At 39.1% G+C, this 26711-nt stretch overlaps 2 protein-coding genes across 5 annotated transcripts in view; both read left to right on the forward strand.

Annotated features, from left to right (window-relative positions):
• Window positions 1-1754: 1754 nt before the first annotated feature.
• LOC140500350 (uncharacterized) lies at window positions 1755-26160 on the forward strand. Of its 4 annotated transcripts, XM_072602858.1 has the most exons (10): window positions 1756-2243; window positions 3620-3688; window positions 3779-3849; window positions 4650-4713; window positions 5104-5316; window positions 7017-7178; window positions 16298-16351; window positions 20856-20982; window positions 21221-21334; window positions 21729-26160. In XM_072602858.1, exons 8-10 carry the CDS (start codon window positions 20949-20951, stop codon window positions 23156-23158), a joined length of 1578 nt encoding a protein of 525 aa, XP_072458959.1. In that variant the 5' UTR covers window positions 1756-2243; window positions 3620-3688; window positions 3779-3849; window positions 4650-4713; window positions 5104-5316; window positions 7017-7178; window positions 16298-16351; window positions 20856-20948; the 3' UTR covers window positions 23159-26160. The 4 variants fall into 4 exon arrangements, with proteins under 4 accessions (XP_072458956.1, XP_072458959.1, XP_072458958.1 ...); XM_072602855.1 differs by having other exon boundaries at window positions 1755-2243; window positions 7017-16555; XM_072602857.1 differs by having other exon boundaries at window positions 7017-16351.
• Window positions 25449-26711, forward strand: part of LOC140500349 (uncharacterized) — a 43516-nt gene continuing 42253 nt past the window's right edge. The window contains exon 1 of the mRNA XM_072602852.1: window positions 25449-25531. The gene's annotated coding sequence lies outside the window, so the exon portion shown is untranslated. The remainder of the gene's footprint in view (window positions 25532-26711) is intronic.

The following is a 26711-nucleotide window of genomic DNA, read 5'->3' on the forward strand; positions in this document are numbered from 1 at the left end:
TCCTGATGACCTATCATGGCATGGAGATGACCCTTGGTTCTTTTTTTCCCCCTTAATAGTATTTTTCTCCCAGTTACATGTAAAAATTATTTTTCAACATTCATTTTTGTAAAATTTTGAGTTCTAAATTTTTCTACTTTCTTCTTTCTTCTTGCCCCTCCCAAGACAGCATGCAATTTAATATAGGTTATACCTATACAATCATGTTAAACATATTTTCACATTAGTCATATTGTGAAAGAAGAATCAGAACAAAAGAGAAAAACACACAAAAAAGAAAAAACAAAAACCAAAAAAAAGTAAAAATAGTATGCTTTGATTTGCATTCAGACTCCATAGTTCTTTCTCTGGATGTGGTTAGCACTTTCTCTCATGAGTCTTTTGGAACTGTCTTAGCTTCTTGCATTTCTGAGAAGAGCTAAGTCCATCACAGTTAATCATTGCACAATCTTGCTGTTACTGTTTACAACATTCTCCTAGTTCGGCTCACTTCACTCAGCATCAGTTCATATAAGTCTCTCTAGGTTTTTCTGAAATCCACCTGCTCATCATTTCTTATGGAACAATAATATTCTATTACATATACTACAACTTCAGCCATTCTCCAATTGATGGACATCCCCTCAATTTCTACCACCACAAAATGAGCTGCTATAAATATGTGTGTGTGACCCTGTGTTCTTGCAGGCTATACCAGTGGAGAGCAAACTCTGTTAGGTTCTTTGACACCAGAAAGGCTTCCAGTATAGATCAAGTATTAAAATGAATATTCTTTTGGAGGACCAGCCAAGAACGGAGAAGTTGATTACCAGCAGGCTGACCCCTTGGTGATAAATTCTTTAGCCATGACAGCCCATTAAACAAAGAAAAATGCACAATGGTCCTCAGTCCCATGTGGCCCACCTCCACTTCCGTGGTAACAATCGCAAACTGGCAGGAAAGGAAGTAAAGAATGCTGAGTCCTATGACTTTTTAAAAATTTCATCAATATTAATTTACCCGTGGGTACTTTAAATGTGAGATCCTCGTGCAGTAACCCCAAAGTGGTCACACTACTGAAGGAAGTGAATCATGCAGTGACTTTTTTACCCTGAAGGAAGCAATAGAAGAAAGGATTTGGTCACAGGCTGAGAGTTAAGGATAACCGATGGCCAGTCTCTCAGCGCTCTGTTGGCATCTCTGTTGGCATCTGGGCATTGGTGGGCGTCAATGGACAAGAGAGGCACAGACTTGCTCCGGGCGGCATGGACAAGTCGGATCCGCATCGCTCGCGTTCATGTCTACACTGAGGAGATCCATAGTAGTGGATCCCCAGCGTGCTTGATAATGCCCAGCACATAACGAAATGACCGTTAAGTAGAAGTGAATCGAGAACTTAATAATACAAAACAACAACGAAATGAAGAAAATTAAGAGAAAAGTTTTACGACCAACCTGGCAAACTATTCTTTCATTTAAGAGAAAAGGCAGGAGAGGAAAATGAAAAGACCAACATAAGGAATACCGAGGAAAGCGTTCAAGGAAAGCCGGTGGAACGGACCTGAAGGGGATCGTGGCTCTGCTCGTTCGCGTGCCCTGCAGGGTTTCCAGCCGCCGCTCCCCGCCTTCCCCGCGCCAGCCAAGAGGACGGTCCTCCAGCCTTCCTAGAGCTCCCCCGGAAGTGTGGCCTAGTGGGCGGAGCGGGCTGCGGGCGCACTTCCTGTCCAGGGCCGCGGCTTGGATCCCTGCAGGTGAGCGAGGCCGGGCCTGAGGAGGCGGGGTCCGTGGGCCCCGAGCCTGCCGGGACGGAGAGCCGTCCTCGCCGCGGCTCCCCTCTCCCCGGGGGTGCCTTGGTCCTGGGTCCAAGCTCCGGCTGTGCCCTGACCGCCCCGCGAGACGTCGGGCGGGGCCCTTCCCCTGTCCGGGCCTCAGTTTCCACATCTGTGCGATGAGGGACGATCGCGGCTTCCTCGACGTGGAGCGGGACCTTAAGGGTCAGCCCCCCCACCTTTTATCCTACCGAGGAAGAAACTGAGACCCCGCCGAGGGAAGTGACTTGTCCAAGGTCACACGCAGGTAGCAAGGGACCGTGGCGGGATTTGAACCCGGGCCTCTGACTCCTCATCCAGGGCTCTCTGCCCTGCACCAGGCCAGAGTCTCCCCTTAAGGCCCTTGCGGGTTGTCGGGGTCAGGGCGACGACTCAGTGACGGTTCCTGTGGCCCCCTAAGGGGCAGACTCGGGCAGTGTGAGCTCCGAGGCCCAGGTCAGTGCTGAGGGGAGGGGGAGGGGCTTCCAGGGCGGCGCGATTGGGTGCGCTGCCCCAGAGAGGCGAGGGCTAAGCGAGTGCCCCAGGGCGCGTGGCGCGGGCACCCGGCGGTGCCCGGCAGCGGGAGGCACGTCTCCCCCTAGTGTATCTGGACCAGCTCCCCTGTGCACGTGTGTGGTTCTCGGTGTTACAGAGGTCAGCTTTATTAGAAGGAGGAAACAGCCCGTCTGGAACGAAACAGGCTTCATCCCAACGAGGCAGAGGGAGTTCGGGGTCACTTTCGGTCTTAGGCACGAGGTCTCCTTGGGCACTTGTACATCCTTTCGAGGAGGGGAGAAGCAAACTTCCCTCTCGCTCCCTGCTTCCCTCCTTCCTTCTTTCTTTCCTTCTCTCCATTTCCCCCCAATGCTTCCAGTTCTGCCCAAACAGAATCTGCCCAATCAGTCGTTCATGGATTAGCCCTTCAGGCACTTGAAGGCTGCTAGCCCGTCCCTGCCCCCATGGCCCGGGTCTTTTCCTCTCCAAACAATCTAATCAGTTCTTTCTGTTCTTTTTCCTGCAATGACCCTTTATCATCCTTTTTCCCTTAGTCACTCTCTGGATACTCTCCCATTTATCAGTGTCCTGCCTAGAGTGTGGCTGTCAGAACCAAAGGTCCTTCCTTCCTTCCTTCTTTCCTTCCTTTTTTCCTTCTTTCTCCTTCCTTTTTTCCTTCTTTCTCCTTCCTTCCTTCCTCCCTCCCTTCCTTCCTCCCTCCCTTCCTCCCTCCCTCCCTCCAATGGCTTAGAGTGAATGTTAATGGTAACTGTTGGAACAACAAACCCTGAAGGTCTTCCGCTCCCAGCTTCATTTTTTTTTCTAATTAAAGGGGCCATCCCTTGACTCACTTCTTAAAGAAGCTTATTTACTGAACAGACTTTACCTCACTCTGAGTACCTGAAAAGGCCTTAGCCTAAAAGGGCCAGGGTCTCCCATTGCATCCTGGGCCATCTCCAGTCATCCTCATTAATATCTGGCCAGTGGATCCAGATGTCTCTGGGGGAGAAAGTGAGGCTGGTACCTTTGCACAGCCCTGCCTCACTCAAATCAAAGTCAACTACTAATCACATCATCATTTCACTGTTGTCATGATCCTCTTTGAAAACAAAGGACAAATACAAGTTCTCCCTCCCCTGCCCCCCACTGTTTGTCTCCCTCTCTCTCCCTCTTTTTCTTCTTCTTTATTGCCTTTCTTCACGTATCCCTAGTATGGTCATGTAGTACCTCAGTGTTTTCAGATAAGGCAGGATAAGTCTCCAGTCTGGAGGCTGTCATCTGAGTGCAAGATGAAGCAAAAACCCCAAAAAACCTTTGCCCTCTTCTGCTTTTTCCAGATCTTTTCTTAAAAGATCTTGTTGTCTGCTGGTTATCAGTCTCATCTATCACCATGCAAATCCTTTAAGGTAAATATACTTTATTTTCTCCAGTAACTCAACTGGAAAATAGAAAGGGAAAGTGCAATTAACCAATATTCATTGCCTTTTCTCTTTCAGTCAAAACAATTTGCAGCCCTTGAAAATGACATGGGATATCATGTGTCAAGATCAAAGTTCATTTGCATACAGTAAGAATATGCAATAGTGTTCATGCAAAATAAATTTGCATACAGTATACTTTACTTGAGTTCCATTGTTGGCCTGCCATTTCCCCAGTATGCAGGAGACTCTCCCCTAGGTACTATGGGATGACATCCTTCTTGATTATTTTATGGTACTAGGTATTAGCCTAGTTGGGATTGCATAGTCCAGGCACTTCTTCTGTGGTTTATTCTCAATTCCGAATGTTCTTTCTCATTATTTATGGGGGAAAGCCAATTTTGGATACATTGGTCAGTGACTCAAGTTCTAGACCTATGGATGCATGGGATCTATTGGGCTTATCTGCTATCCTAAATAGAAAGATGTTCCATGTGGCCTCTGCCTCCCTGAGACATCCAGTGACAGAGTAACAGGAATGGAGTTGGTTTCCTCTGGGTTTAGCTTCTCTCTTGTTAAGGCAATTGTTTTCTGATTGATTGGTTGAATATTGAGATAGATTTGGTAGCAATCCACATTTTCCAACATTACACAGATTAGATCTCATCATCCTTAAAATCCTGATTAATGCCATCTCCACATTGGATCTCTTCCACATTGTGATATGGGTATTTGGCCATGATCTATGGATTCACTGGGCCCAGTCCCTTCACTCCCCTAATTCTTATGTTCCTGCACAACCAGTTCCTCTACAAATAGCAGTTGATTACCTATATTGTCTTTTAGGGCCTGTTCATTTTTCAGTACTGTTTTGTAGACTTGATACTTTGTGGTTTCACTTATGTAATATGTTATGACTTTCCACCAATACTTTTTCTGTGCTTTACAGAATTACTTCCCAGGAATGTCTTACAAAATTGTTTCCCATTTGGAGTTCTTAAGCAAACTCCAAGGTAAAAATATTATTTGTTCTCCTCAAATGTTTTTCTTTGCTGAAGCCATCAATAGATGGTAGGTTTCTCTTAATTCTTCTCTCAGTCTTATAACCTGCTGGTTATGAATTGCTACATCTGTCTGTGACATTCTAAGCACGTATTAATATTTAGTTCTTCCAAACATTTCCAAAATAAGGTGGGGACATATCCTGTGGCATCATTCCTAAAGCCACTGTGAGAGTATGTCACATGTTGACTCAGTGGACCCTTCTGCCTTGGCCTCAGTGTTCATATTTAATAAGATGCAATTGGCCGTTCTTGGGATTGGTGAGGCATTGTTCTAGATCTCTTAGGTCAAGTACTTCTTTGAGTAATTTGTAGTCTAAATCTCATCTCTGATCTGCGTAGATCCTGGGCAGGAAAGCTAAACTTTGAGGAAAAACTCCCATAACCCTTTGACTCCCATGGAGAACCTCTTTATTCCGGGCTGGCTAATCCCATGAATATCAGATAAAGCAGCCAGTCGCTACCATGGCGTTTCTCACGTTCTTCTGATCACCTTCCAAGGACAGGAGGTCTATCCGCCAGCTCTAAAGGCATGCTGCTCCTTACACTCATGAGGTAAGTGGCTACAATTGGCATTACTTTCCTTTTGTTACTGTTGAAATGACAGTAAACAAGCAGAGTTCCAAGCAAGTTAAATTTATTAGTAAGGCTAGCAATTACCAATAAAAGGGATCTTTAGCTCCTCAGCAAGCCGAAAGACCCCTAATAAGAACAGATGTAATTTTTGCAGACAAAAGGAAGAGTGTCTGAAAACTAGAAGACAACATCATAGATAGGGAAAACAGTATCATTGGTTACAAAACTTGCAGCATCATAGATGCAATATGATTGGTTAGAAGTCAGGAATGTGGGCTAGCAGCCACCCCTCCTTCCATCTAGATAACTCTGCTTGTTCCAGTCCATCTGCAAGAATAACTAGTGGTGTATAGATAAGAAATTTCTTATAATTGTACAAGGGTTGTTAGTGGTAAAGTGATAAGTTTTCTTTTAATTAAAGTGATTAAAGGGAAGCTGAACTTTTAAACTTGACTCAGAAAGGAAAACTGAACTTCTGAACTTAACTCAGAGACAAAGAAACTTGGCTTAGGCAGCTTTATGAAATGTCGGCAGTGATACAGAGTAGAATTAATTCCAAAATAGAATCCATTTGGTTTTCTCACTTTGATCACACCTACTGTGTATATATCTTGTACTCACGTACATTCACTGCTGCCATGTTGGAGCTAGCAGGATCTCTCTATACCATATCTTCTGTTTTTTCTTGACCTAGTTGTTCAGAATTATCTTAGGCAGCTTTCATAACCTTGCTTAATATTGCTTAGTTTTTAATAAAATAATCCATTAGTAAGTCCCAGCTTCTGCCAGATAAAACACTGATGTTTACTATCTTGATCCAGTGACCTTGATCCAGTGAGACCTCGATCCAGTGACTTCACCTCCCTGGTCCTTAGTTTCTTCTCCTATAAAATAAAGGATTTGGACTAGATGACTTCTGAGGTCCCTTCTGACCCTACCTTATGATCCCTATAATCACTACCCTTAGTGAGTTTATAATTTCTTAGGAGGATAAGACAGAGATAAATAACTACAATTCCACCTCACATGGCAAGTTTTGTGACACAGCTGTGAGGCATGTTTGCCTGATCTACAAAATGCAGAGGTTGGATTAGATGCTTTCTAAGGACATTTCTGCCTCTTAACATTTTTTTGATTGTGTGACTGATCTGAAGTTAGCACAGAATCATACTGATCAGAGTTTCTTAATCTAGAGTCTGTGAATTTTTTTGTAATTTTATGACTATTTCAATATTATTGATTTGTGTGTAACCTATGTATTTTATTTTATGCATTTAAAAATATTATTCTGAAAAGGTATCATAGGCTTCATCAGACTGCAGAGGTGTTCTTGAACTAAAAAGATTAAGAACCCCTGATAAAGAAAAATATAGTTTCCTTCTGGAGACACTAAAAATTAATAGAAATAGGGAAGTCAGAAATTACTAGTTTTTATAGCTATTAAAAGGCAAAGTCCTGTTCTTTATCAAAACTGTATTCATTTTCCTGGGGGCTAATAACTGGACATTGTGACTAGCTTTGCTTACTGTCTTTCTGTACTATTCTCTTGAGGAGTTAACAGAATCAGCTGTTTGTGCCCTTTGTATACTCCTATAGAACAAATCTATTCTCCGAAATTTTTGTTGAATCACAATGACTTTGCTGTTCAATTCTCAATTTCCTGTAATGTTTACCTTCAGATCCTCGTCTGTGTACAAAGACAGGAAGGACGCTTCTCAGAGAAACAAGAATCGTGGTGGCAGCTCGAGGGTCAGTGCCTTTTCCACCTTCCATCAGCTTCTCTTCATCTGAGATCCTTCAGCAGCAGAAGGTTCTGCACCACCTTAATGGTCTTCAACATGGTATTTGTCCCCTATCTCTGAACTCTCCCTTTAGATGCCAGCCTTCGTCACTCACCCATCTACTGTAATTAAAGTATCTTAATTTCAGTGATTTGTAATCTACATTCCTTACAATATCCTTAAGAGGTTGGCATTGCAAATGTTACTTCCATTTCACTGATGAGAAAACTGAAACTCAGAGAGGTTAAGTGATTTGCCCATTGTCACAAAGCTTATGTACAGAAGAACTGGGACTCAAACCATCTCCAAGTCCAGTGCTCAGTTTTCCTTAATCTAGAATCTTCTTACTTCTGGTCTTACACTGACAAATAACTGGAGTGTACCATAATATGTATGTGTGGTTTTTTTAAGTTTAGACCTTTGATTTAATTGGTTAAGGACCTTTTGGTATGGAAACTTCCTCCACTGATGGAGATCAACCACTTATCTGTGCTTTATAAGGTTGGAGAGTTGTCTGCGTCACTGAGGTATTAAATGACTTGCCCACAGTTACAGAGCTAGTAGTGTGTTTCAGAGGCAAGACTTCAACCCAGGTCTTCCTGACTTCAAGGTTGGCCCTATTTCTACCATACCACACTGCCTTTCGCTGTATAAAACTAAGGTAAATTTCAGTAGCTAGGCATATTCAGTATTCTGTTTCAAATAGAAATAGTTCCATATTGACTTAGAAAAACCACAAATTAATGTTATTTTGTATCGTATTTTTATTTATTTTGTTAAACATTTCCCAGTTACATTTTAATCCATTTTGGACTTCAATTCATAGTTTTGCAGGCCCCCGTGTAGCCTGTGAGGTGTGATTTTGACACCCCTGGTCTAGCCCACATTTCTCCGTCTTGTCCATAAGGATTTAGTGACAGAATTTCTGTTGTAGCTTCCTGAAATAAAATGACAACAACAAAAACCCTGTCCTACCAGTGTAGTTAACCTATCTGAGAAAAGAAATGAGTTTCATTTGTCATGACTTGTTTTTAAGGAATTCAGTTTACTTTCCAGTGACCTAATTTTTAAACCTTTTTAAAAATGATCTTTTGTAGAATTTTATAAGGGAATAATAACAATAATAATAATAATAATAGCATTTATGTAGCACTTTAAGGTTTACAGTGTCCACATGTATATGTTATTTAATCCTCAACAACCCTTTGAAATTATTATCTTTATTTTGCACATGAGGAAATTGAGGCAGAGAAGGTAGATGACTGGTCCAGAGTCATATTACTAAGGAAGTATCTGAAGCGAATTTTAACTCACTTCTTTCCTTCAAGTCTAACGCTATCCACTGGGCTTCCTTGCTTCCTCTCTGCTTTTTGGTTTCTAGACTCCATCTCTTATTCATTTTTAGAAATCGTACCCATTTTTCATATCAAGTTTTAGAGCACTGTTCTCATTTTCATGATTTTCAAATATGGTTGATCATTATGCCGCAGAAATAATTAGATATTCTTTATGTCCTCTCAAACTTAAATAAGAAGAAAAATACTTAAAACTATTGGGATGGAATCTAAGAAAAAAAATTTCCTCCTTTATGAGAGATAGTATGCTGAAAAACCATTAGAGAATTTTTTATGCCCAGCATGCTGTCTTTATTCTATAGATTATCAAAATAAAGTTCAGTTATTGCTGAACTTTACAAGACGGATTAAACATATGAGAAAACAGTTTATATTAAAATTTTTTTCAATATGCACATATCTCCTAACCGTTTAGTTTTATGTCTCTAGTCTCTCTTAATCCGTATTTTGTGTACAATTTTTTCCTTTAATCGTAATTAGTGTAAATATTCTGTTACTGCTTTATTGGCTTTGTATAAGGTTTTCTATATTATTTTATATTCCCATATTTATCATTCTTAATTGCTTTAGTATATTCCATTTTATTTGATATGAATGAGTTTATTCAGCCATTCTCCTATCTTTGGACACCTATGTAGTTTCCAGTTTTTTAAAATTGCAAGTTATGTATCTTTAAATAGATTTTACAGTTGGTTTTTAAAATAATTACTTTTGGGGTGATCATAATTATGGATTTATTGGATTAAAGGATATAATTATTTCTATATTTACTATACTGAGACATAGGATATTGGAATTGAAAATCATGCCTGATTGAAGGTAGCATTTAAAAACTTGGTTCTTCATCTTTGTTGGCAGTAGGCAGAATGTGTATACTTAAAAAAAATTATTTTATATATTTTGTAACCTTAATGATTCATTTATCATTCATTGTCTTAATCCTTTGCTGATTTTCTTTATCATTTTTGTTTTTATTAGAATGATATGTTGTGGGTTCATCTTATCCTTTCCCTTACTGAACTCATTGTCTCAATTTTTTTTGTTGAGTCCTGTTGCAGGCTATGACATCTGGCACAGTGATCATTCGGATACCAAGATTAGGGTAATTAGAGTTCACTTTCAAGATGTAGCAGGTAATATTCCAAGGATGCTTGTTGAATGCAGCTTCCTGTGGTCCACTTAGAAGATACATTCAAGAGCCTCCTATGGAGGCAGGCCGCACAGAGTTGCAGTTCTGTCAAGTCATCTCATTAATAAAGGCTGAAATCTGTTACTATTCTCTCCCTCTTCATGTGTGCCATTCTCCCCTTCCTTCCCCCCTCCCCCCCATGTTATCTTTCATGTTGATGACTACATTGGGGTTGGGGCAGATCCAGTGGTTCCTACTTTGTCTTCCGCATGGAATAGCCTAGACTAAAATAGCCTGTACATCCCAGTCACTGGATGGAGACTGTACCTCATGTACTCGACCTCAGCATATCTACTTTGTGCAGGTGGTCTGACTTTCCTGCTCTTGTAGTAAAGGATTCATATGTCCAGTTAAGGAATGAACATTGCCAGAGTAGTACCATGTTCTCCTCCCCTAGCTTCCGTGCCTTCCATCTATCATGGAGGTGGGGCTCAGGGGAAATCAACCTTTAAGTTGGCCATTTTGTCTGGACCCTGCCTTTAATCCACTGAGATAGGGCTGGATCACCCTGAGCTCACAGTTGTGCAGTGGTGGCTAGTTGGGCTTGAAAGACGAAATTTGGGGTTATTGTTCCTAGTTACTTAAATATCCCCTTGATCAGCAGCATCCAAGAGGTCCCCTGCTTATTCTTTCTGCATATCTTCTCAGCAACCAGGTGAGATATGATTTACCAGATAATTATTTACTCTTAGACTCAAGTAGACTTAACTCTTTAACAATGTATCTTAAGAATTCCTGCACTTGAATAAGGTTTTGGCCCACTTTTGAGATTAACTTGTTTAAAAGGATTGTGAGGGAATGTGGTCAGCTGATCCAAGCTTGGGGGTCCATTTTCTTCCCCCCCCATTCCCACCACCAGTCAAGCATAGGTGAGTCTGCCCTCTGCCAAGATATCCACTTGTCTCCATCAGACTCCAAGGAGACTTTGATTTCCTCCCTAATACACCTCCTGATCAGGATCTGATCAGGTAGCTTCCCACTGCCACTCAGCCAGATAAGACTTCTCCCTACCTAGCCCTCAGTGATTCTTCAGACCTATTTCCTTCCCCTATTTCTTGGTAACTATCAGGAGGAGCCAGGAGAATATGTTTTTAGTAAAGTTACTTCCATCCTGATTTCTTTCTTGCTGGACCCAGTAAGCAATGCCCTCTGACTTTAGAGGGCTTTTCTGTTCCACCATTCGAGCTTCTTTCACACAGCCACTTGCTTCTGAGCAATAAATTGCCGGGTGCTTGCGTCTAACCATCCTGGCATCCAGGACGTCCTAACTCATTCCTTTTTTGTTTCATAAACCAAAAGGTTCTGCTCACTATATCAAATGTTACAGACTAAGTAATCTGATGGAGTTGATCCTTCAGGCGCCAAGGATAGAGTAATGTACACTCTATGTAGAGGGTATAACTGACTATCTATGTGATACTTTCTGAGTGTAGCTTCTGAGAATTTTTCTTGTCTCCTGAAGGTCTGAAGACCTTCAAGTGGAGATGGCCCACAAAGGACTAGGATTCTCTCAGATCTAGGAAACCTCTACTTTCCTGGGTTCTTAAAACTTTATAGGACTCTAGGACCTGTGGCTCCAGCAGAGAGGATATCATCCCTTTTGGTCGTCACTTATCCTGGTTCCATATTGCGATTTCTAACTGCCACAGTCATGACCTACCATGTGTCTTGGATTTTTTAGGCTTATTTTTGTGTCTGTCCTCTGCATGGAGAGATAGTTTATCCCTTAAATTGCTTTTTCTTAATAACTTTTCAGGTAGTTCTTCAGGTACTCTCTTTTCCCTATATGAGTATTACAGTGAACATAAATTCAGCTATTTGATCTTTCTGTGATTGCTGTCAGTACTGGTTCACCAGCAGGTATATCATACTGGTACGCACTGAGTCCATTTAGAATGCTTTAAAATGATCTTGTTGATTTTAGTCCTATTTAGCAACCCTCCATCAATGTCTTATACTAATAAAGAGTACTCTTGTCTATGTATGTTGTTAAACTCTTCCATTGTTACTTAATCACTTATTTTATGTTTCCCCAGTCTTGTTGGATATTTCCAGTGTTCCCCACCATTCAGCAACTATTTTCTACTCTTTTTGACTCTTTGCTGTTTTGAAATTGTCCACTTTCTTCCACATGAAGCCATTCTAGTATCCTCTAGTATCCTCTTTCCCAAACTACCATGAATTTAATTGCTTTGAATATATTCATATTTATTAATTTTGTGATATATATGTATATATATATATACATATGTATGTGTGTGTGTATGTGTATGTATTAGATATACTTGGGATTATTCATTCTGCATTTGTGACTTGTACACCCAGCACAGTGCCTTCTATGTAATAGGCAGGACATTATTCTTGGTTAATTGATCCAGTGCCTCATTGTGTTGTGGAGATGGCTTTAGGTTCTTTAAGATTATTTCTTTGGAGTATAAGGCCTTCCAGGCCCTGCTGAGCAGAATAAGTTTTGTGTACAGGCCTAGTAACAAACTATGTATTTCATCCAAGTACCAGCCTAGCTATGTTTGGGGAGGCTTATCCCCATGTAGCCTGAAGGCTGATGAATATTTAGGCTGCAGTAATAATTTTTAAAGTTTTATCGATGTCTAAATGACTCTTCCTCCCTTCCCCGCCTCCAGTCCTTCATTCAACCTTTCCTCATAACAAATAAGCGAGGCAAAACAAATCAGCACACTAACCACATCATAAATGTGGGCTTTACTACATACCTCTAGTGTGTGCTTTTCCATCAGTTTTATGAAGTCATGGTTGTTAACTGCAGTGATCCTAGTTCAAAATTCTTTCGGTGTGGTTATCTTTCACACTCAGTGGGGCAGTGGAGAGAGTGTTTGGCCCGGATTCAGGAAGGTCAGGAAGTGACCTCTGCGGCTTACTTGTTTTGTGACCCTGAACAAGTCACTTGAGCTTTCTTTGCCTCAGATTCTTTGTCTGTAAAATGGGAATAATAGTAACACCTAGTTCATGGGATAAGAATGGTAAAGTGCTTTATGAAGTGCTAGTACATAAGTACTATAGAAATGTTAGCTGTTATTATTATTATGGGGGCTCATGATGTCAGTTGTTCTTGTTCTGCTTCAGTTTTTATCACTTCATACAGATCTTTCCAAGTTTCTCTCAGTTCTTCATTTTTTTTGTAGCACAGCACTAATTCCATTATATTTGTATGGCACAATTTGCTTATCGGTTCCTCCAGTCATTGGGTATGTATTTTTCTTATTTTTTAATTTTTATTTATTTTTATTTTTTAATTTTTTTGTTTTTTGTTTATTTTTTTAATATTTTATTTTTTCCCTCCTTCCCCCCCACTTTCCCCCTCCCTCCCCAAGATGGCATACAATTTTACATAGGTTCTACACATTCATTCCTATCAAATACATTTTCACCATAGTCATGTTGTAAACAAGAATTAAAATGAATGGGAGAAATCATATAACAAAACAAAATGTAATACAAAAGAAAATGATCTGCTACAATCTGCAGTTGAATTCCATAGTTCTTTCTCTGGATGTGAAAGACATTTTGCCTTAAAAGACCATTGGGAAATTTTTAAGTCCTTGCATTGCAACGAAGTTCTAAGTCTACCAGAAAAAGTTCTCACACACTGTGGTTGTTTCTGTGCACAAAGTTCTCCTGGTTCTACTCTTTTCACTCAGCGTCAGATCATATAAGTCTTTCCAGGCCTCTCTGAAGTCTTCCTGTTCATCATATAGTGCAATAGTATTCCATTACGGTACTCACTTTTCTTCCAGATATTTGATATGAAGAGCGCTAACCCTAATTTCTTGTCTCCTCAAGACTTAACTTCTGCCATCCTAGTGGACTTGCTGTCGGAGGTTGCCAGTGGCCTCCTTAATCATGCTATCCATTGTCTTTCATTTTTCATTCTCTTTTCCCCTAAATGTAGTATTTGACACATTTAATTCCCTTGTGGGTATGAATTTGGGTGGATTTTTATAATTCAGAATGTATCTTGAAGGATTCCCTGAAGTATATACAGTGAGGAGGGGGAGCACTCTAGACATCATAGGGGTTTAGCTGTGCAAAGACACAAAGAGGCAGGAACTGGACTATCATTTAGACGAAGCATCGAGCAGGCTGCTTTGATAAAAGTAGAGAATGCTTGGAGTGTCACATGCAGTGACTGAAGAAAGGCAGGTGAGAAATCTGAGGAGGGCTTTGATTCAGATCAAAGTCTGTGTGTTATCCTAGAGGCCATAAAGAACCATAGCTTTATAACTAGGGGAATAATGTGGTCAGATCTCTGGATTTGGCATCTCAGGAAGGTAGACCAGCAGCAAGCATTCATGAGGCACTTACTATCTTCCAACATATTCCTTTCACTCAAGGAGTATATGTTCTAACAAGGGAACACAACACAAAAAAGGGGGAGGAAGAGAAGCTTCCTATGTGGTGGCAAACTCTGGAAAATAAAAAAACACCTCTGGGAGAAGAGAACATGGCTGGCCATCACCCATCTCCAAAATGGAGGACCTGAAGGAACTCCCCAGTGGGAAAAGGGGGCCAGTCTGGCAGAAGGATAATGCAGGATGAGAAGGCCCCAAGAGCTGAGGGAAGTTCTAGGGCAGGAAAGCAGCTGAGTAATGGTGGCAAAGTCCTCAGCAAGAAGGCAGTTTGGCAGCTGTGTAGAAGATGGATATTCTGACACAGCAGACAACAATCAGTCACCAAGCATTTAATAAGCACTGGCTCTGTACCAGGCACTATGCTTGGTGATGGACGATGAAACAATCCCTTTTCTTAAGTAGCATCTTATAAAATCTGAAATAAATCACTTGATAATGAGATTGCAACTGACAATACATGTCACATTCTACTTTTATAGGTAATAATAGGAAGTATTCATGCTTTAACCTTATTCATTTGGTCTCAACATTGTCTTTTTTTTTTTTTTTTTAAACCTGAGTGGTCTTGTCCTTGAGTGTTATCTTACAAGCGACAATTACAGTGAGAAAGTGAGTGCTGGATTGAGTTTGTTTTCTGTCTCTGACACCAACTCTATAACTATGGGCAAGTCATGTGACTGTGAGTCACAAAACTCATTAGCTATGTGACCTTGGGCAAGTCACTTAACCCCAGTTGCCTCATCCTGGGTCATCTCTAGTCATCCTGATGAATAATATCTGGTCACTGGATGCAGGTGACTCTGGAGGAGAAGTGAGGCTGGTGACCTGCACAGCCCTCCCTCACTCAAAACAAAGTCAAGTGCAAGTCATATCATTATTTTTCTGATGGCATGGTCTTCTTCGGCAGTGAGGGATGAAGACACACACACGTCACGTAACCTAGCTGAGCCTCAGTTTCCTTATCTGCAAGATGGGGATAACATTTATAGTGTTTAACTTAACAAAGTTGTTGAGGGAGAACAAACGAGATTAAGCAAGGTGCTTTGCAAACCTAAATGTCAGCTATTGTCTTCATGTTGTAGCTGTGTAGTTCTTTTGGCTTTGCTTTATTTTGCATCATTTCATAAAAATCTTCCCATATTTCTCTAAAATGTTTATTATTTGTCATTCCTTAGAGTACAGTAATATTCTATTCATATAATGTGGTTTGTTCAGCTGTTTTCCATATTGATAAGTTTTTATTCCTCCTCTCCTAATAGCTTTTGGGACAGAGAAATATTTGTCTTGAGAGAAAGGTAGCTTAGTGGGTTAAGGAGGTTGTTTCAGACTGACCCTAGCCACAGATTTACATGAACACCTTCCCTTACTCCCCCCCTGCCCCGCTCCCCGGTCCTCTCAACTAGCCAGACTGGATTTGATTCCACCATAAAGGGAAGCTGTGAGCTAAGGGAAACAATTCCAGAGGAGTAGGAGAGAAACAGGGAAGAGTTGTGGGTCACTGATCTGTGATAGAATTTTTATCAATGATTCATCAATTTAACATTTGTTAAAAGCCTACACTATCATGGAACCTCAGAGTTTGAAGGGTTCTCAGAACCCATCTAGTCTAACCCAAATCAACAAGTGGTCACCCAAACAAGTGCTTCAAACTCAAATGGAAGGATCTCTGCAGGATGACTTAATTTTAAAATGTAATGTTATCTATGTTTTATTGTGTTTTTATTTACTTTGTGAAATATTTTCCATTTACATTTGGGCAGTGAGTGTTGTTTTTGACCCATGTGCCCTTGACTGTTTGAAGTTCTCTAGTAAGGGGAACTTCTGCCTCCTGAGTCATCCTATTGCAGTTTTGGATTGCTTTAGTGGTGGGGACATTTTTTTTTACATAGAGCCAGTCTCCCTCTCTGCAATAAGTAAAATGTAATCATGGTGATATTCCTCAGACATGGTTTTGGCTTTGTCTTCTGTCTAGCGTATGATACGATGAGTGGATTCTAGAAAGGCAGTACCTTGGAATAGGTTTATGGCCACATTTCTGAGTTGTAGTCCAACGTTTCCACTTGCTGGCCATGTGACACGGGGAAAATTACTGAATTTCCTTTGTCTTTAAAATGGGGATAGCATTTTTCTAATAGTTTGGCTTTCACAGTAATTACATTGTAGCATATATGCATTCTATTTTACAAAGCACTTTCTTTACAAAGTTCTTGGTGAGGTAGTGTCGTTTTTACTATTTCTACTTTACAGATGAAGTAACTTAGGCTCATGGATGTTTTCTGCCCTGCCTTAAGCCATGCATAGGTAAGAAAGGGCAGTCTTTTGATTCTAAATTGTTTGCTTCTTCCACAACCATGATATCTCTCAAGGGTTGTAAGAATAAAATGAGATAATATATATCAGTAAGGAGGCATTATGGAAAAGTAGATACTCTGAATTCAAGTCTTGCTTTTCATCCACATAGGCCATGAGATGCAGAGCACATCTCCTCACTTCTCAGTGCCCCAGGTAATTCTTAAAACCTAGGGTTTTCTTAGCTTAGAACTTTCTACATTAATAAAATCTTAGGTACAGATCAATATATGTTATATTGTTTAGTAATTTTGAAGTGCTATAAATAATTATCCTCCTTTCTTATGCCTCCTCAAGGTGTGGATATGATCTTAGGTTCTTAAAGACCATGGTAGACTCATGATCTGTCAGGATCTCCCAAGCTGGAAAGATTTCAACTGTAACCCTAGGGATGGACCTAGCTAAAATAAAATAGGGAGTTGCTTCATCTGGTTAACCAGAGTAATGACTTTTTTGTTTTTTGCTTGGTTTTTTAACAAGTTTTATTTATATGTTTTGTTTTTACATTACAGAGGTTTACAGATTAGTCCTATTTTGTGAGAGCTGTTTTATAACAAAGTGAAACACAACAAAATAAAAGTTTAACAAAACTAATAATAATGCAGTGACTTTATGTGAATGACTGCAACATTTTACATCTGTAGTACCCCTTACCTCCCTTTAAAAAAAATAATAGAAATCTGTTTTTCTCCTTCTCAGTCACTCCATTGTAGGGGAAAACAGAAAGAGAAAAAAAGACAACCCAATTTTCTTGTAACAGATATATATTGTCAAACCAAACAAATCCCCTCAGTGACTATATGCCTATATATGTATACATATGTGTCTTTCTGTACTCTAAATCCATCACTTCTCTGTAATGGATAGCACATTTCATCAGTCTTCTGGAATCATAAATGGACATTTATGGTCATGGTTCTTAAAACTTTCACTTGTTTGTTTTTATGGTTTTGTTATTATTGTATAACTTGTTCTCCTTATTTTATTACTTTCATTCATCTGTTTGTAAAAGCCCCCAAAATTGTTCTCTTTTATAATTTTGATATTATAGTATACATTGTTCTTCTGATTCTACTTACTTCACCTTGTATCAGTTCATATAAGTCTTTCCGTTATATTTGTAAATGTAAAGTCACCGTGTGCTTCACTTCTTGAAGCACAATAGTACTGCAGTCACATTCACATACCTCAGCTTATTTAGCCATTCCTCAACTGATGGACCTCCAGTTAGTTTTCAGTTTTCTGCCACCACAAAAAAATAGCTGCTATAAATATTTTTGTACATAAGGAAAATTTTTCTCTTTCTTTGATGTATTTGAGTATAGATCTAACAGTAATATAACTAGGTCAGAAGGTATTTACTATTTATTACTTTTTATGTATAATTGCAAAATGCTTTCCAGAGTTACTGTACCCATTCTTAGGTCTGCCAACAATACATCAATGTGGCTGTTTTCCCATAGCCTTTCAACATTTATCATTTTCCTTTTTTGGTGTCTTTGCTACTCCATTGGGGACAATATAAGAATTGCTTTAATTTGATTTTCCCTGATTAGTAGTAATTTGGACCATATTTTCATAGACATCCTGGGCTTCTTATTTTGAGAAGTGTCTGTTCATATGCTTAGACTATCAATTGGGGAATGGCTCTTTTTCTTATAAATTTGAATCAACTACTTACATATCCTGTGACAGATCTTTATCAGAGAAACTTAGTTTTTTTTCAACCAAGTTGTTTCCCTTTTATTCTCAGCTTAACTAGATTTGTTTGTGCAAACACTTTTTAATTTTACTTAATCAGAATTATCTATTTTATTTTCCGTGATCTAGTTTGATCATTAATTTTTTTCCTATTCAGAATTTGATAGGTAATTTATTTCCATGTTCTGTAATTTGTTTACAATGTGATCTTTTATAAATAATGGTCGTATACCCATTTGGAGCTTATGATTGTATAAGATGTGAGGTGTTGGTCTAAATCTAATTTCTCCTATACTGCTATTTAATTTTTCTCATTAATAAAAATGACATTTACTTATTAATTTGCTAATTAAATGTACTTATTCAGTGCCATTCCATTCAAGCTACCAAAGGATAGTTCATTGTACTAGAACAAAATAATAGTGAAATTCATGTGGAATGAGATTTAAAAAGGTCAAGAATCTCAAGAGAAATAATGGAAAGAAATAGGAACAAAAGGGGCCCAGCAATGCCAGATCTCAAACTATAACACAAAGCAGTGGTCATTAAAAACAATTAGGTAATAGCTAAAAAGTAGAACAGATTAGGGATACAATCGACAGAAGCCAATGTATCTCATACTTTAGTATTTAGTAAACTCAAAAATACTTCTTTTAATCATCCAAGGTTCATTTTCTCACCCTGTTTTTCAAAACAAAACCCGTTACAAATATGTATGTTAGTCATTAAACCTTTATTAAGTACCTGCTATGTGCCAGGCACAGGTACAAAGAGCTGGGGTTACCAAAACCCACAAAATATAGGCCCTGCCCATGAGGACTTTACAGTCTAACATTGGAGACAACAAACAAACAGGTACATACAAATAAAACAGGTCAGAGATGGGAAATAATTAAGAGAGTGAAGGCACTAGAATTAAGAGGGTTTGTGGGAAAGGTTTCTTGTAGAAGATGGGGTTTTAGTTGGCACTTAACAGAAGCCAGGGAAGGCATTAGTTGGAGGTGGAGATGTATAGTCAGTAATGGAGTATATTTCAAGTAAGTAAAGATTATGAGTTAACCTGGTGTAGTGGATAAAGTATTGGTCTTAGAGTCAGAAAGTTTGGATTCAAGTAGTTGTTTTGGCACTTCAGTGAAAGAATGAATGAAAAAGTCGTAAGCACTGTGTGCCACTCACTGGTATCCCCACTTTCTTGGGGATACAGATATAAAAATGAGACAGTCTCTGCCCTGAAGGAGCTTCTACTCTAATAGAAACAGCACATATGGGAGAGTAGTGGCCAGGGAAGGATAAAGTCACAAGGATGTTGAGTGGAGCCATAGAGCAGTTGGATACCATGCCCTTTCCAGTAGAACTGCATAGTATTGATTTGATTACTGTTCCCAGATCAAAAGGTAAAGGAGGATGTAAGGGTACAGAGACTGAGTTATGGGAACAGCGGCATAGCAGGAAGATGACATGGTTAGGTGGCTGTAGCCTGCTAGGTATAGTGAGTTTTCATCAATAATTAGCACAACCCTTGAATTCTAGTTAGGGGAGTGCATTTGCAGCCCTGAGGAATATGGCAGGAAGTTGATGTGGTTAGAAGACTGGGGCCAACTAGATACTATGATAAACTCTTACCAATCAGTGTGGCAAACCTCTTCTATAAAATGATAGAGTTGAACTAGATAATCTCTAAAGTCCCAGCTCTAAAATTCTATGAGGTTTTTAAAAAAAAAATCTATATTTACAGTGTTTACTGAGATGGTTAATGATTAGTAATCCTTGCTGACAAAATTATATGCAGGGCAATACAATGGTATAGTTTATGGATTCTTTTTGGGGGGCAGGTTTGGACCCCTTCTTGGAATAATATTTTTAATACATAAAATAAAATACAAAGGATTGAAATACAGTTACCAGAATATTTTGAAAAACAGATTAATGGAACCAAAGTTAAGAACCCCTGGTCTAGGTGAAAGATGATAAGGTCCTGAGCCTGAGCAATGAATGAGTTACTGAAAAACATTAATTAAGCGCTTCATATGTGTCAGGTATTAGGTGAAGTGCTATAAATACAAATACAAAATCGCATCATCTTCTGCTGTCTTGGAGTTTAATCTCTAATGAGGAAGAAAGTACATTGGAGGGTAGCAATAAGGGAAGGAAGTTATTGTCTGGGAAGTCACAAAGATGTTAAGTAGGACGTTGGATTGCTCTGCCCTTTCCAGAGGCAGTGGTAGTGTTGTTTTTAACAAAGTTCTTAGAGTAAGAAGTAGAAAGGGTGAGTGGAATGTGGGTACCTAGAGCAGAGCAGAAAATGGGCAGGGTGAAGCAAATTTGACATGACATGCTAAGTTGGGGAGACTTTATATTCAAGTTTCTTACCAAGGTACCAAATACTTAGGTTTATAAATTATGTCCAGTACTAAATAGGAATCAAGCAACATATTCTTCCTTATAGACAGGGTTTTTTCCCCCATTTGGACCTATGATTTCATTGGTTTATGGAACTCCTGGTAAGTAAACTTCTACCAATTCTGAGCAGCTACTATTTGGCCATTGGTTTTAGAGATTTGTTTGGGGTACTAAGACTTGCTCTGGTTCATGTAACTAGCATGTGTCAGAGGTATGACTTGAACTCAGGTCTTCTAGGCACTGCAGCTGGGTGTTTACCTACTATGTCATATTGCCTTTATGTAGTATGCTACGTATTTAAAAATTCTAAAATCATTCCAAACTTCCATGAGGCAGCAAGAATGTGTTCTTTCAGGAGCTGGTGACCTTTGAAGATGTGGCTGTGTATTTCACAAGGAAGGAGTGGGGATGGCTTGATCCTGCTCAGAGGGATCTTTACAGAGATGTGATGCTAGAGAACTATGGGAACTTTGTGTCAGTGGGTAAGAAGTCATTTTTATGGCAACCATTTCCAAACTAACCGCCTTCTAAAAAGAGATTATGGAACTCAACTCAGAGGCCTTTTAAGTATCTCTCATTGGACCTTTCCATATATTAGCTATAGCTTTAAAAATCATTCCCTATCTGTCCCCTGTAGTCTTATAGCCTAGGAGTGAGCTTAGAGAGTTCTGGTGTTTTAACATGAATAATCATGTTCTATATGTCCTTTCCTAAAATCAGGGCTTCTGTTCTCTAAACCTGATGTTATCTCCCAGCTGGAGCAAGGAGAAGAGTCATGGGTTGAGGATATGCCAGAACCTGAGGAAGGAGAACTTTCTTCAGTTGTTTACAGTGGTGAGTGAGTGAGATCAGATCCTAATGGAGAGAGCAAAAAATGAGAGCACAGCTGATTTGTTGACTGATGAGCAATTTGAAATGCTAGGAGAAGATTTGAAGGAGTTACACTTGGAATTGGAGTTGGGGATAGAACTCCTCACTCCTCTTAGTGGACATATTTAGGTCTTTGGGCTTACCTTTTCTTCTATCCTGGATGTTCTTCCCAGGGAGGTGATCATCTGAATACCTTTTCTTTCCCCATGTTGTCATTGGAACTCTTAGTTATTTCTAACACTTTGAAAGTTTTTTAAAATTATTGTTCTAATTTTATTTGTTTGATAATTTTCTTTTTTCTTCTGTAGTTTAATTTTTCTCAAAAAGAAGCGGTTATCTTTACTTCCTTTTTTTTCAGGTTTTAAGAACAAGTCTGAGAATGAAAATTTTACTCTAAGGGAAGAAATGCCTAAAACATTTGAACTATATGGAAATATGATAGAAAAATCCCCAAGGGACATATTTCAAGCCACAGAATTTGGACTAGCTTTTGGACAGGAAAATAGTATAGAAGGGCAGACAAGACATTTCTTAGAGGAGAGATGGAGTAAGTCAGCTTTGCAGTCAAGAGGCTCTCAGCAGCTGACAATTTTCCACAACCAAATGTCTAGAGATGGAGGCCAAGAGTATAATGAATTTGGTAAAACCTTCAATTGGAACTCAAAGCTCATAACTCATCAAAGAATTCCTAAAAGAGGAAGAGGCCGAAATTTTTCTCAGCATTTAGCCCTTATTCAACACCAGGGAATTCACAGTGGAGAGAAACGTTATGGATGTCGTGATTGTGGCAAGACCTTCAGTCAGAAGTCAGGATTCACAAGACACCTGAGAATTCACACTGGAGAGAAGCCCTATGAATGCAACGAATGTGGGAAAAGCTTTAGTCGTAGCTCAAATCTCACAGAACATAAAAGAATTCACACTGGAGAAAAACCCTACAAATGTAACAAATGTGATAAGGTCTTCAGGCTAAAATCAAATCTTAATTGTCATGAGAGAGTTCATACTGGGGAGCGACCTTATGAATGCAACATCTGTGGGAAAAACTTTCCTCAGCTGTCCAGTGTTATGAAGCATCAGAAAATTCATACTGGAGATGGCACTTGTAAATGCATTGAATGTGGGAGAATCTTGAGTAGCCAGCTCCGCCTTATCGAACACTGCAGAATTCATACTGGCGAGAAACCTTTCCAGTGTAGTGAATGTGGGAAAGGCTTAAGCAGCAGGTCAAGCCTTCTTCAGCATTATAGGATTCATTCAGGTAAAAAACCTTTTAAATGCAATGAATGTGGAAAATCCTACCGTAAATTCTTAGGATTAATTGATCATCAAAGATATCATACTGGAGAGAAACCTTATATTTGCAAGGAATGCAAAAAAGCTTTTAGCCGCCATTCAGTCCTTATTCGACATCAGCGATCTCACACTGGAGTGAAACCATTTAAATGTGATGAATGTGGAAATACTTTCACTCGAAGATCTGTCCTTAATGAACATCTAAGAATACATTCTGGAGTAAAGCCATATGAATGCAATGAGTGTGGGAAAACCTTTACTCGAAATTCTACCCTTAATGAACATCAGAGAATTCACACTGGGGAGAAACCTTATGAATGTAATGCATGTGGGAAAACCTTCAGATGTGGTTCATATCTTACTATACATCAGAGAATTCATACTGAGGAGAATCCATATGCATGTAATGTATGTGGGAAAAACTTTAGTTTGAGCTCCACACTTATTCGACATCAGAGAATTCATACTAGGGAGCAACCTACTAGGCTCTAAGCTCCTTGAGGCCAGTGACCTAATCTTAGTTAAACTTTGCATTTTCCCCTACCTCTGCACCTTGCTTAGTTAATGGTTGAATTGAATTAAATGTTATGAACATGGAAATGCCTTCAGAGTTTTGATCTTATCAGACAGTAGAGAATCCATAGTAGAGAGAAGCCATGTGAATATAACATATAAGGAAAAGCCATTATTTTCCAGTCATTTTTCATTCAAGACCAGAGAACTTACACTCCAGTTAACTTACAAATGAAATAGTCATTGGGAATGGACAATCTTATAGATAGGATGATCTGTGGTATGTCACTTCTTAAAATAGACTAAGGTTTTTGAGGGTAACGACTAAATTTTTAAAAAATCACAATGTACAGCATCCAGCCTTGTGCCATTTTTAGAGACATACATAACACATACTTGTTCATTAAATGACTAATTGATGACTGGAAATTCCTTCAGTGGCAACTCCCTTCTTAGTCATTATTGAGAATTCCATCTTGACGAAGGAGGATAAGTAGGACTGGAGATTGTCATGGGAACACAGGTAGTAATTAAAATCCTGTGAGTTAATATGGTCCCTAAACAAGCGTATCTTTAGAGAAACATGACCCAGTCCTGGCATGTAAGAAGTACCCACATTTGAAGAATGGTAAGAAATGGAATAGGTACTTAGGTAGTTGGAAGGAAGTCATTGCATCACAGAAAAGTAAAACTAAATGAGTTTTAGAGATCATTTCTCCAGCTTCAGTTATGCATGTTCAAAAGTTTACTGAATATCCCTACCAAAATGTCCTGTCAGCATCAAAATGGAGCTCACATTTGCCCTCCTAAACCTGTCCCTCCTCTAAGTTGCCCTTTTTCTCTTGAGGGTACCATCATCCTCAGAACTTTATTAATTCCCATAGCCCTTGCACAACTCCCCTGTATCTGGTCAGTTTCCATGACTTGCTGTTTCTTTTTTCACAATGTCTTTTTAATCCAGTCCCTTCTTTTCACTCACATAGACATTGTCTTAGCTACTTAATACCCTTCTAATTGGTCTTCCTGCTTTTAGTCTCTTGTCTCTTCATTCCTTCAAACAACTTCCAGAACAATCTTCCTAAACTATAACTATGACCATGCATTTCTTCCACTCAGACTACTTAAGCAGCATTATAATGGAATGGAATGTCCTTGAGGGCAAAGATTTTTTGTTTGTTTTTGTCTTTTTATCTTCAGACCCTAACACAGTAAAGTATCTTGAAAATAGTAATCATTTAAGACATCTTTTAAATTAAATTTGTTGTTCTAAGTTGAAAGAAACTGAAACACAAATGGGGAAGTCATGGACCTAAGGAAGCCTAGAACTTAATTCTCCTGACTTTCAGGTCAGTACTCTTAACTGTTTGCTACCTCTAATAAAGTATTACTGTAATTCAGTAGTCAGATGAATAGAAGCTTTCCCCTGGCAAATCTAGTGGTCAAAAAGGCTCTCAACTGTGTAGTGGTGAAAGATGTAAATGGGAGCATTAAGTGAAAGGACCCACACTACAGAAAATTGCTGAATGGCTTTGCTGGCCTGGGTCTGAAAAACCTAGGATCAACTTGGTCTGACTTCTTGGGTGGGGAGTAGCCTAGAGGAAGAGCTGAAGAGAAAGCTGAAGAATTGTCACATTATGGCACTTAGTGGTGGCTTCAGAAAATCTTAAGAAACTTAATTGTTTCCCAGAGGATGGGATGTTTAATCATCTGCAATGCCACTAAAATCATGAGAGGTGAGGAATCAAAAGACATAATTGTATCGAGCTGGGAGAGCATAAATAGCTTCAGAGATGTTTGGTACCAACCTCACTACATATTTGCTGTATGTGTCTATGAACCATGTTAGAGTGCCTAAAAGAGAAGATAGAATCCTTGAGCCTGTTGAATTTGGGCAGCATGAAGAAAGAGGTACTATCCAGAGTTGTTGCTGTGCAAAGGATCATGAGGAGGGACTCCTAGGGGAAACTAAGAAGTTAGGATTCTAGTGTGGTATAGTGTGGTATAGTGGAAAATACCCTGGGTTCATTACCTCCTGGTAAAATTAGGGAATTGGATTATTCTGGTAGTTCCCAGACACGAGTCCCTGGGTGCTACAAAATTATCGTGTCATAAAAGTTCCTGAATCCATATAAACACCAAGCTCTGCTGTTTGGGTCTTTAACTCCAAAGAAATAGGTTAGTATGAATAATGGGTTTTTTGTTGACCAGTTTTATATTATTGATGTTTCAATTGTGCCTAATAAGAAAAATTTTTTCCTGACCTTTCAGAATGAAATATGACCTTTACTTTTGCTGAAACCTGCCCCCTCCTAGAGTGGGTCTTTGGAGTTGTCTACTGTCTGATTTCACGAGGTATCCAATTCACTTTTTCACTGATAGTACTGTTTTGGTTTTGAATGATTATATTCTCTTTCAGCTTAATCCAGTTTATATTTTTTTCTATGATGAAAGATTGAGACAATGTTGTTATTTTTAGAGAATAGTTGCTTGTGAATTTTTGTGATGTCAGTGGTTATTTGAGCTTGGAGACTGTCCTACCTGAGATCCGTATTGGATGCTTAATTTACCCAGGATAGCTTTTTCCTTATCAATTTGTAAGCTGTATTTTAGTGAGAATGCTGAAAAGAACAGTTCAAACATTCAGAAACAGATGGATTCCAGTGCCCTTCAAGGAGCCTTCGTATGGCAGCATGGTGAGCGCTAGCAAGAGGGCTTGCTGATTGAATTACTTTTGAGTAATTCAAATATACTTTTGTCTTTATGGCTGTGAACGGTTGCTGTATTTTCATTTTCAATGGAGGCTACTGTGTTTACAACAGATTTTTGGAGTAATGTCAGTGTGAGTGAAGTAGAATTATAATAAATAAGCAAAAGTACCTTCTGTAGGCTGAAAAAATAATATCTCACAATATGTATTACCTTTTTTCAAATGTGTGTGGATTCTGTTGTGATTAATAAAAATATAAGATTATTTAAAAGCATTACTGAGTTCTTAGTTGCCTTTTCATCATACATTTTTCTCAATCATTGAATGCTGATAGTAAAATTGTTACCATAATGGGGCTCTGACAGCTTTTTTGCTATTAAAAAAAGGTCTTCATTTTCTTAAAACCTGGAAACCAATCCTTACCTATTTCTCAGGTCTCTTCCTACTTTAAATCCTATGATTTGAATTCAAATCTCATATCTTTGTGACTTTGGGGTAGTAACATGCCCACTTTGAGCCTCAGTTTCCTTACTTGTAAAATGAGAAGATTAGACTGATGATGTCAGCAGCCTCATCCAGCTCTATAATCCTGTGAGCCTGAGAACAGGAGGTCATATTTGGTGAACAGAAATTCAAAGAGCTAGAGCTTAGAGATGTGGCAAGTTAGGGAGAAGGGAAGATTAAAGGTCGACATTCAGGAAACAGAAAAGAAGGCTATTGAATTTGAGGAGGTTTAGAGATTATGTAATCAGATCAAAGGCATGATGTGATTAATATTAATATTGAAATGTCTGAGCATGTTAGCTAGGACTGGAGAGGGAAGAT

The sequence above is a fragment of the Notamacropus eugenii genome, chromosome 4 (genome assembly GCF_028372415.1).
Source record: "Notamacropus eugenii isolate mMacEug1 chromosome 4, mMacEug1.pri_v2, whole genome shotgun sequence".
In the NCBI taxonomy this organism is placed as follows: Eukaryota; Metazoa; Chordata; class Mammalia; order Diprotodontia; family Macropodidae; genus Notamacropus; species Notamacropus eugenii.

What these genes read in the sequence shown, in the direction of transcription:
- LOC140500350 (XM_072602855.1), top strand. Translation starts at nt 16,520, where the DNA reads ATGCAGAGCACATCTCCTCACTTCTCAGTGCCCCAG. An exon ending in TGGGAACTTTGTGTCAGTGG is followed by an intron (nt 20,983 to 21,220) that starts GTAAGAAGTCAT and finishes TCCTAAAATCAG; the next exon opens with GGCTTCTGTTCTCTAAACCT. An exon ending in TTCTTCAGTTGTTTACAGTG is followed by an intron (nt 21,335 to 21,728) that starts GTGAGTGAGTGA and finishes CTTTTTTTTCAG; the next exon opens with GTTTTAAGAACAAGTCTGAG.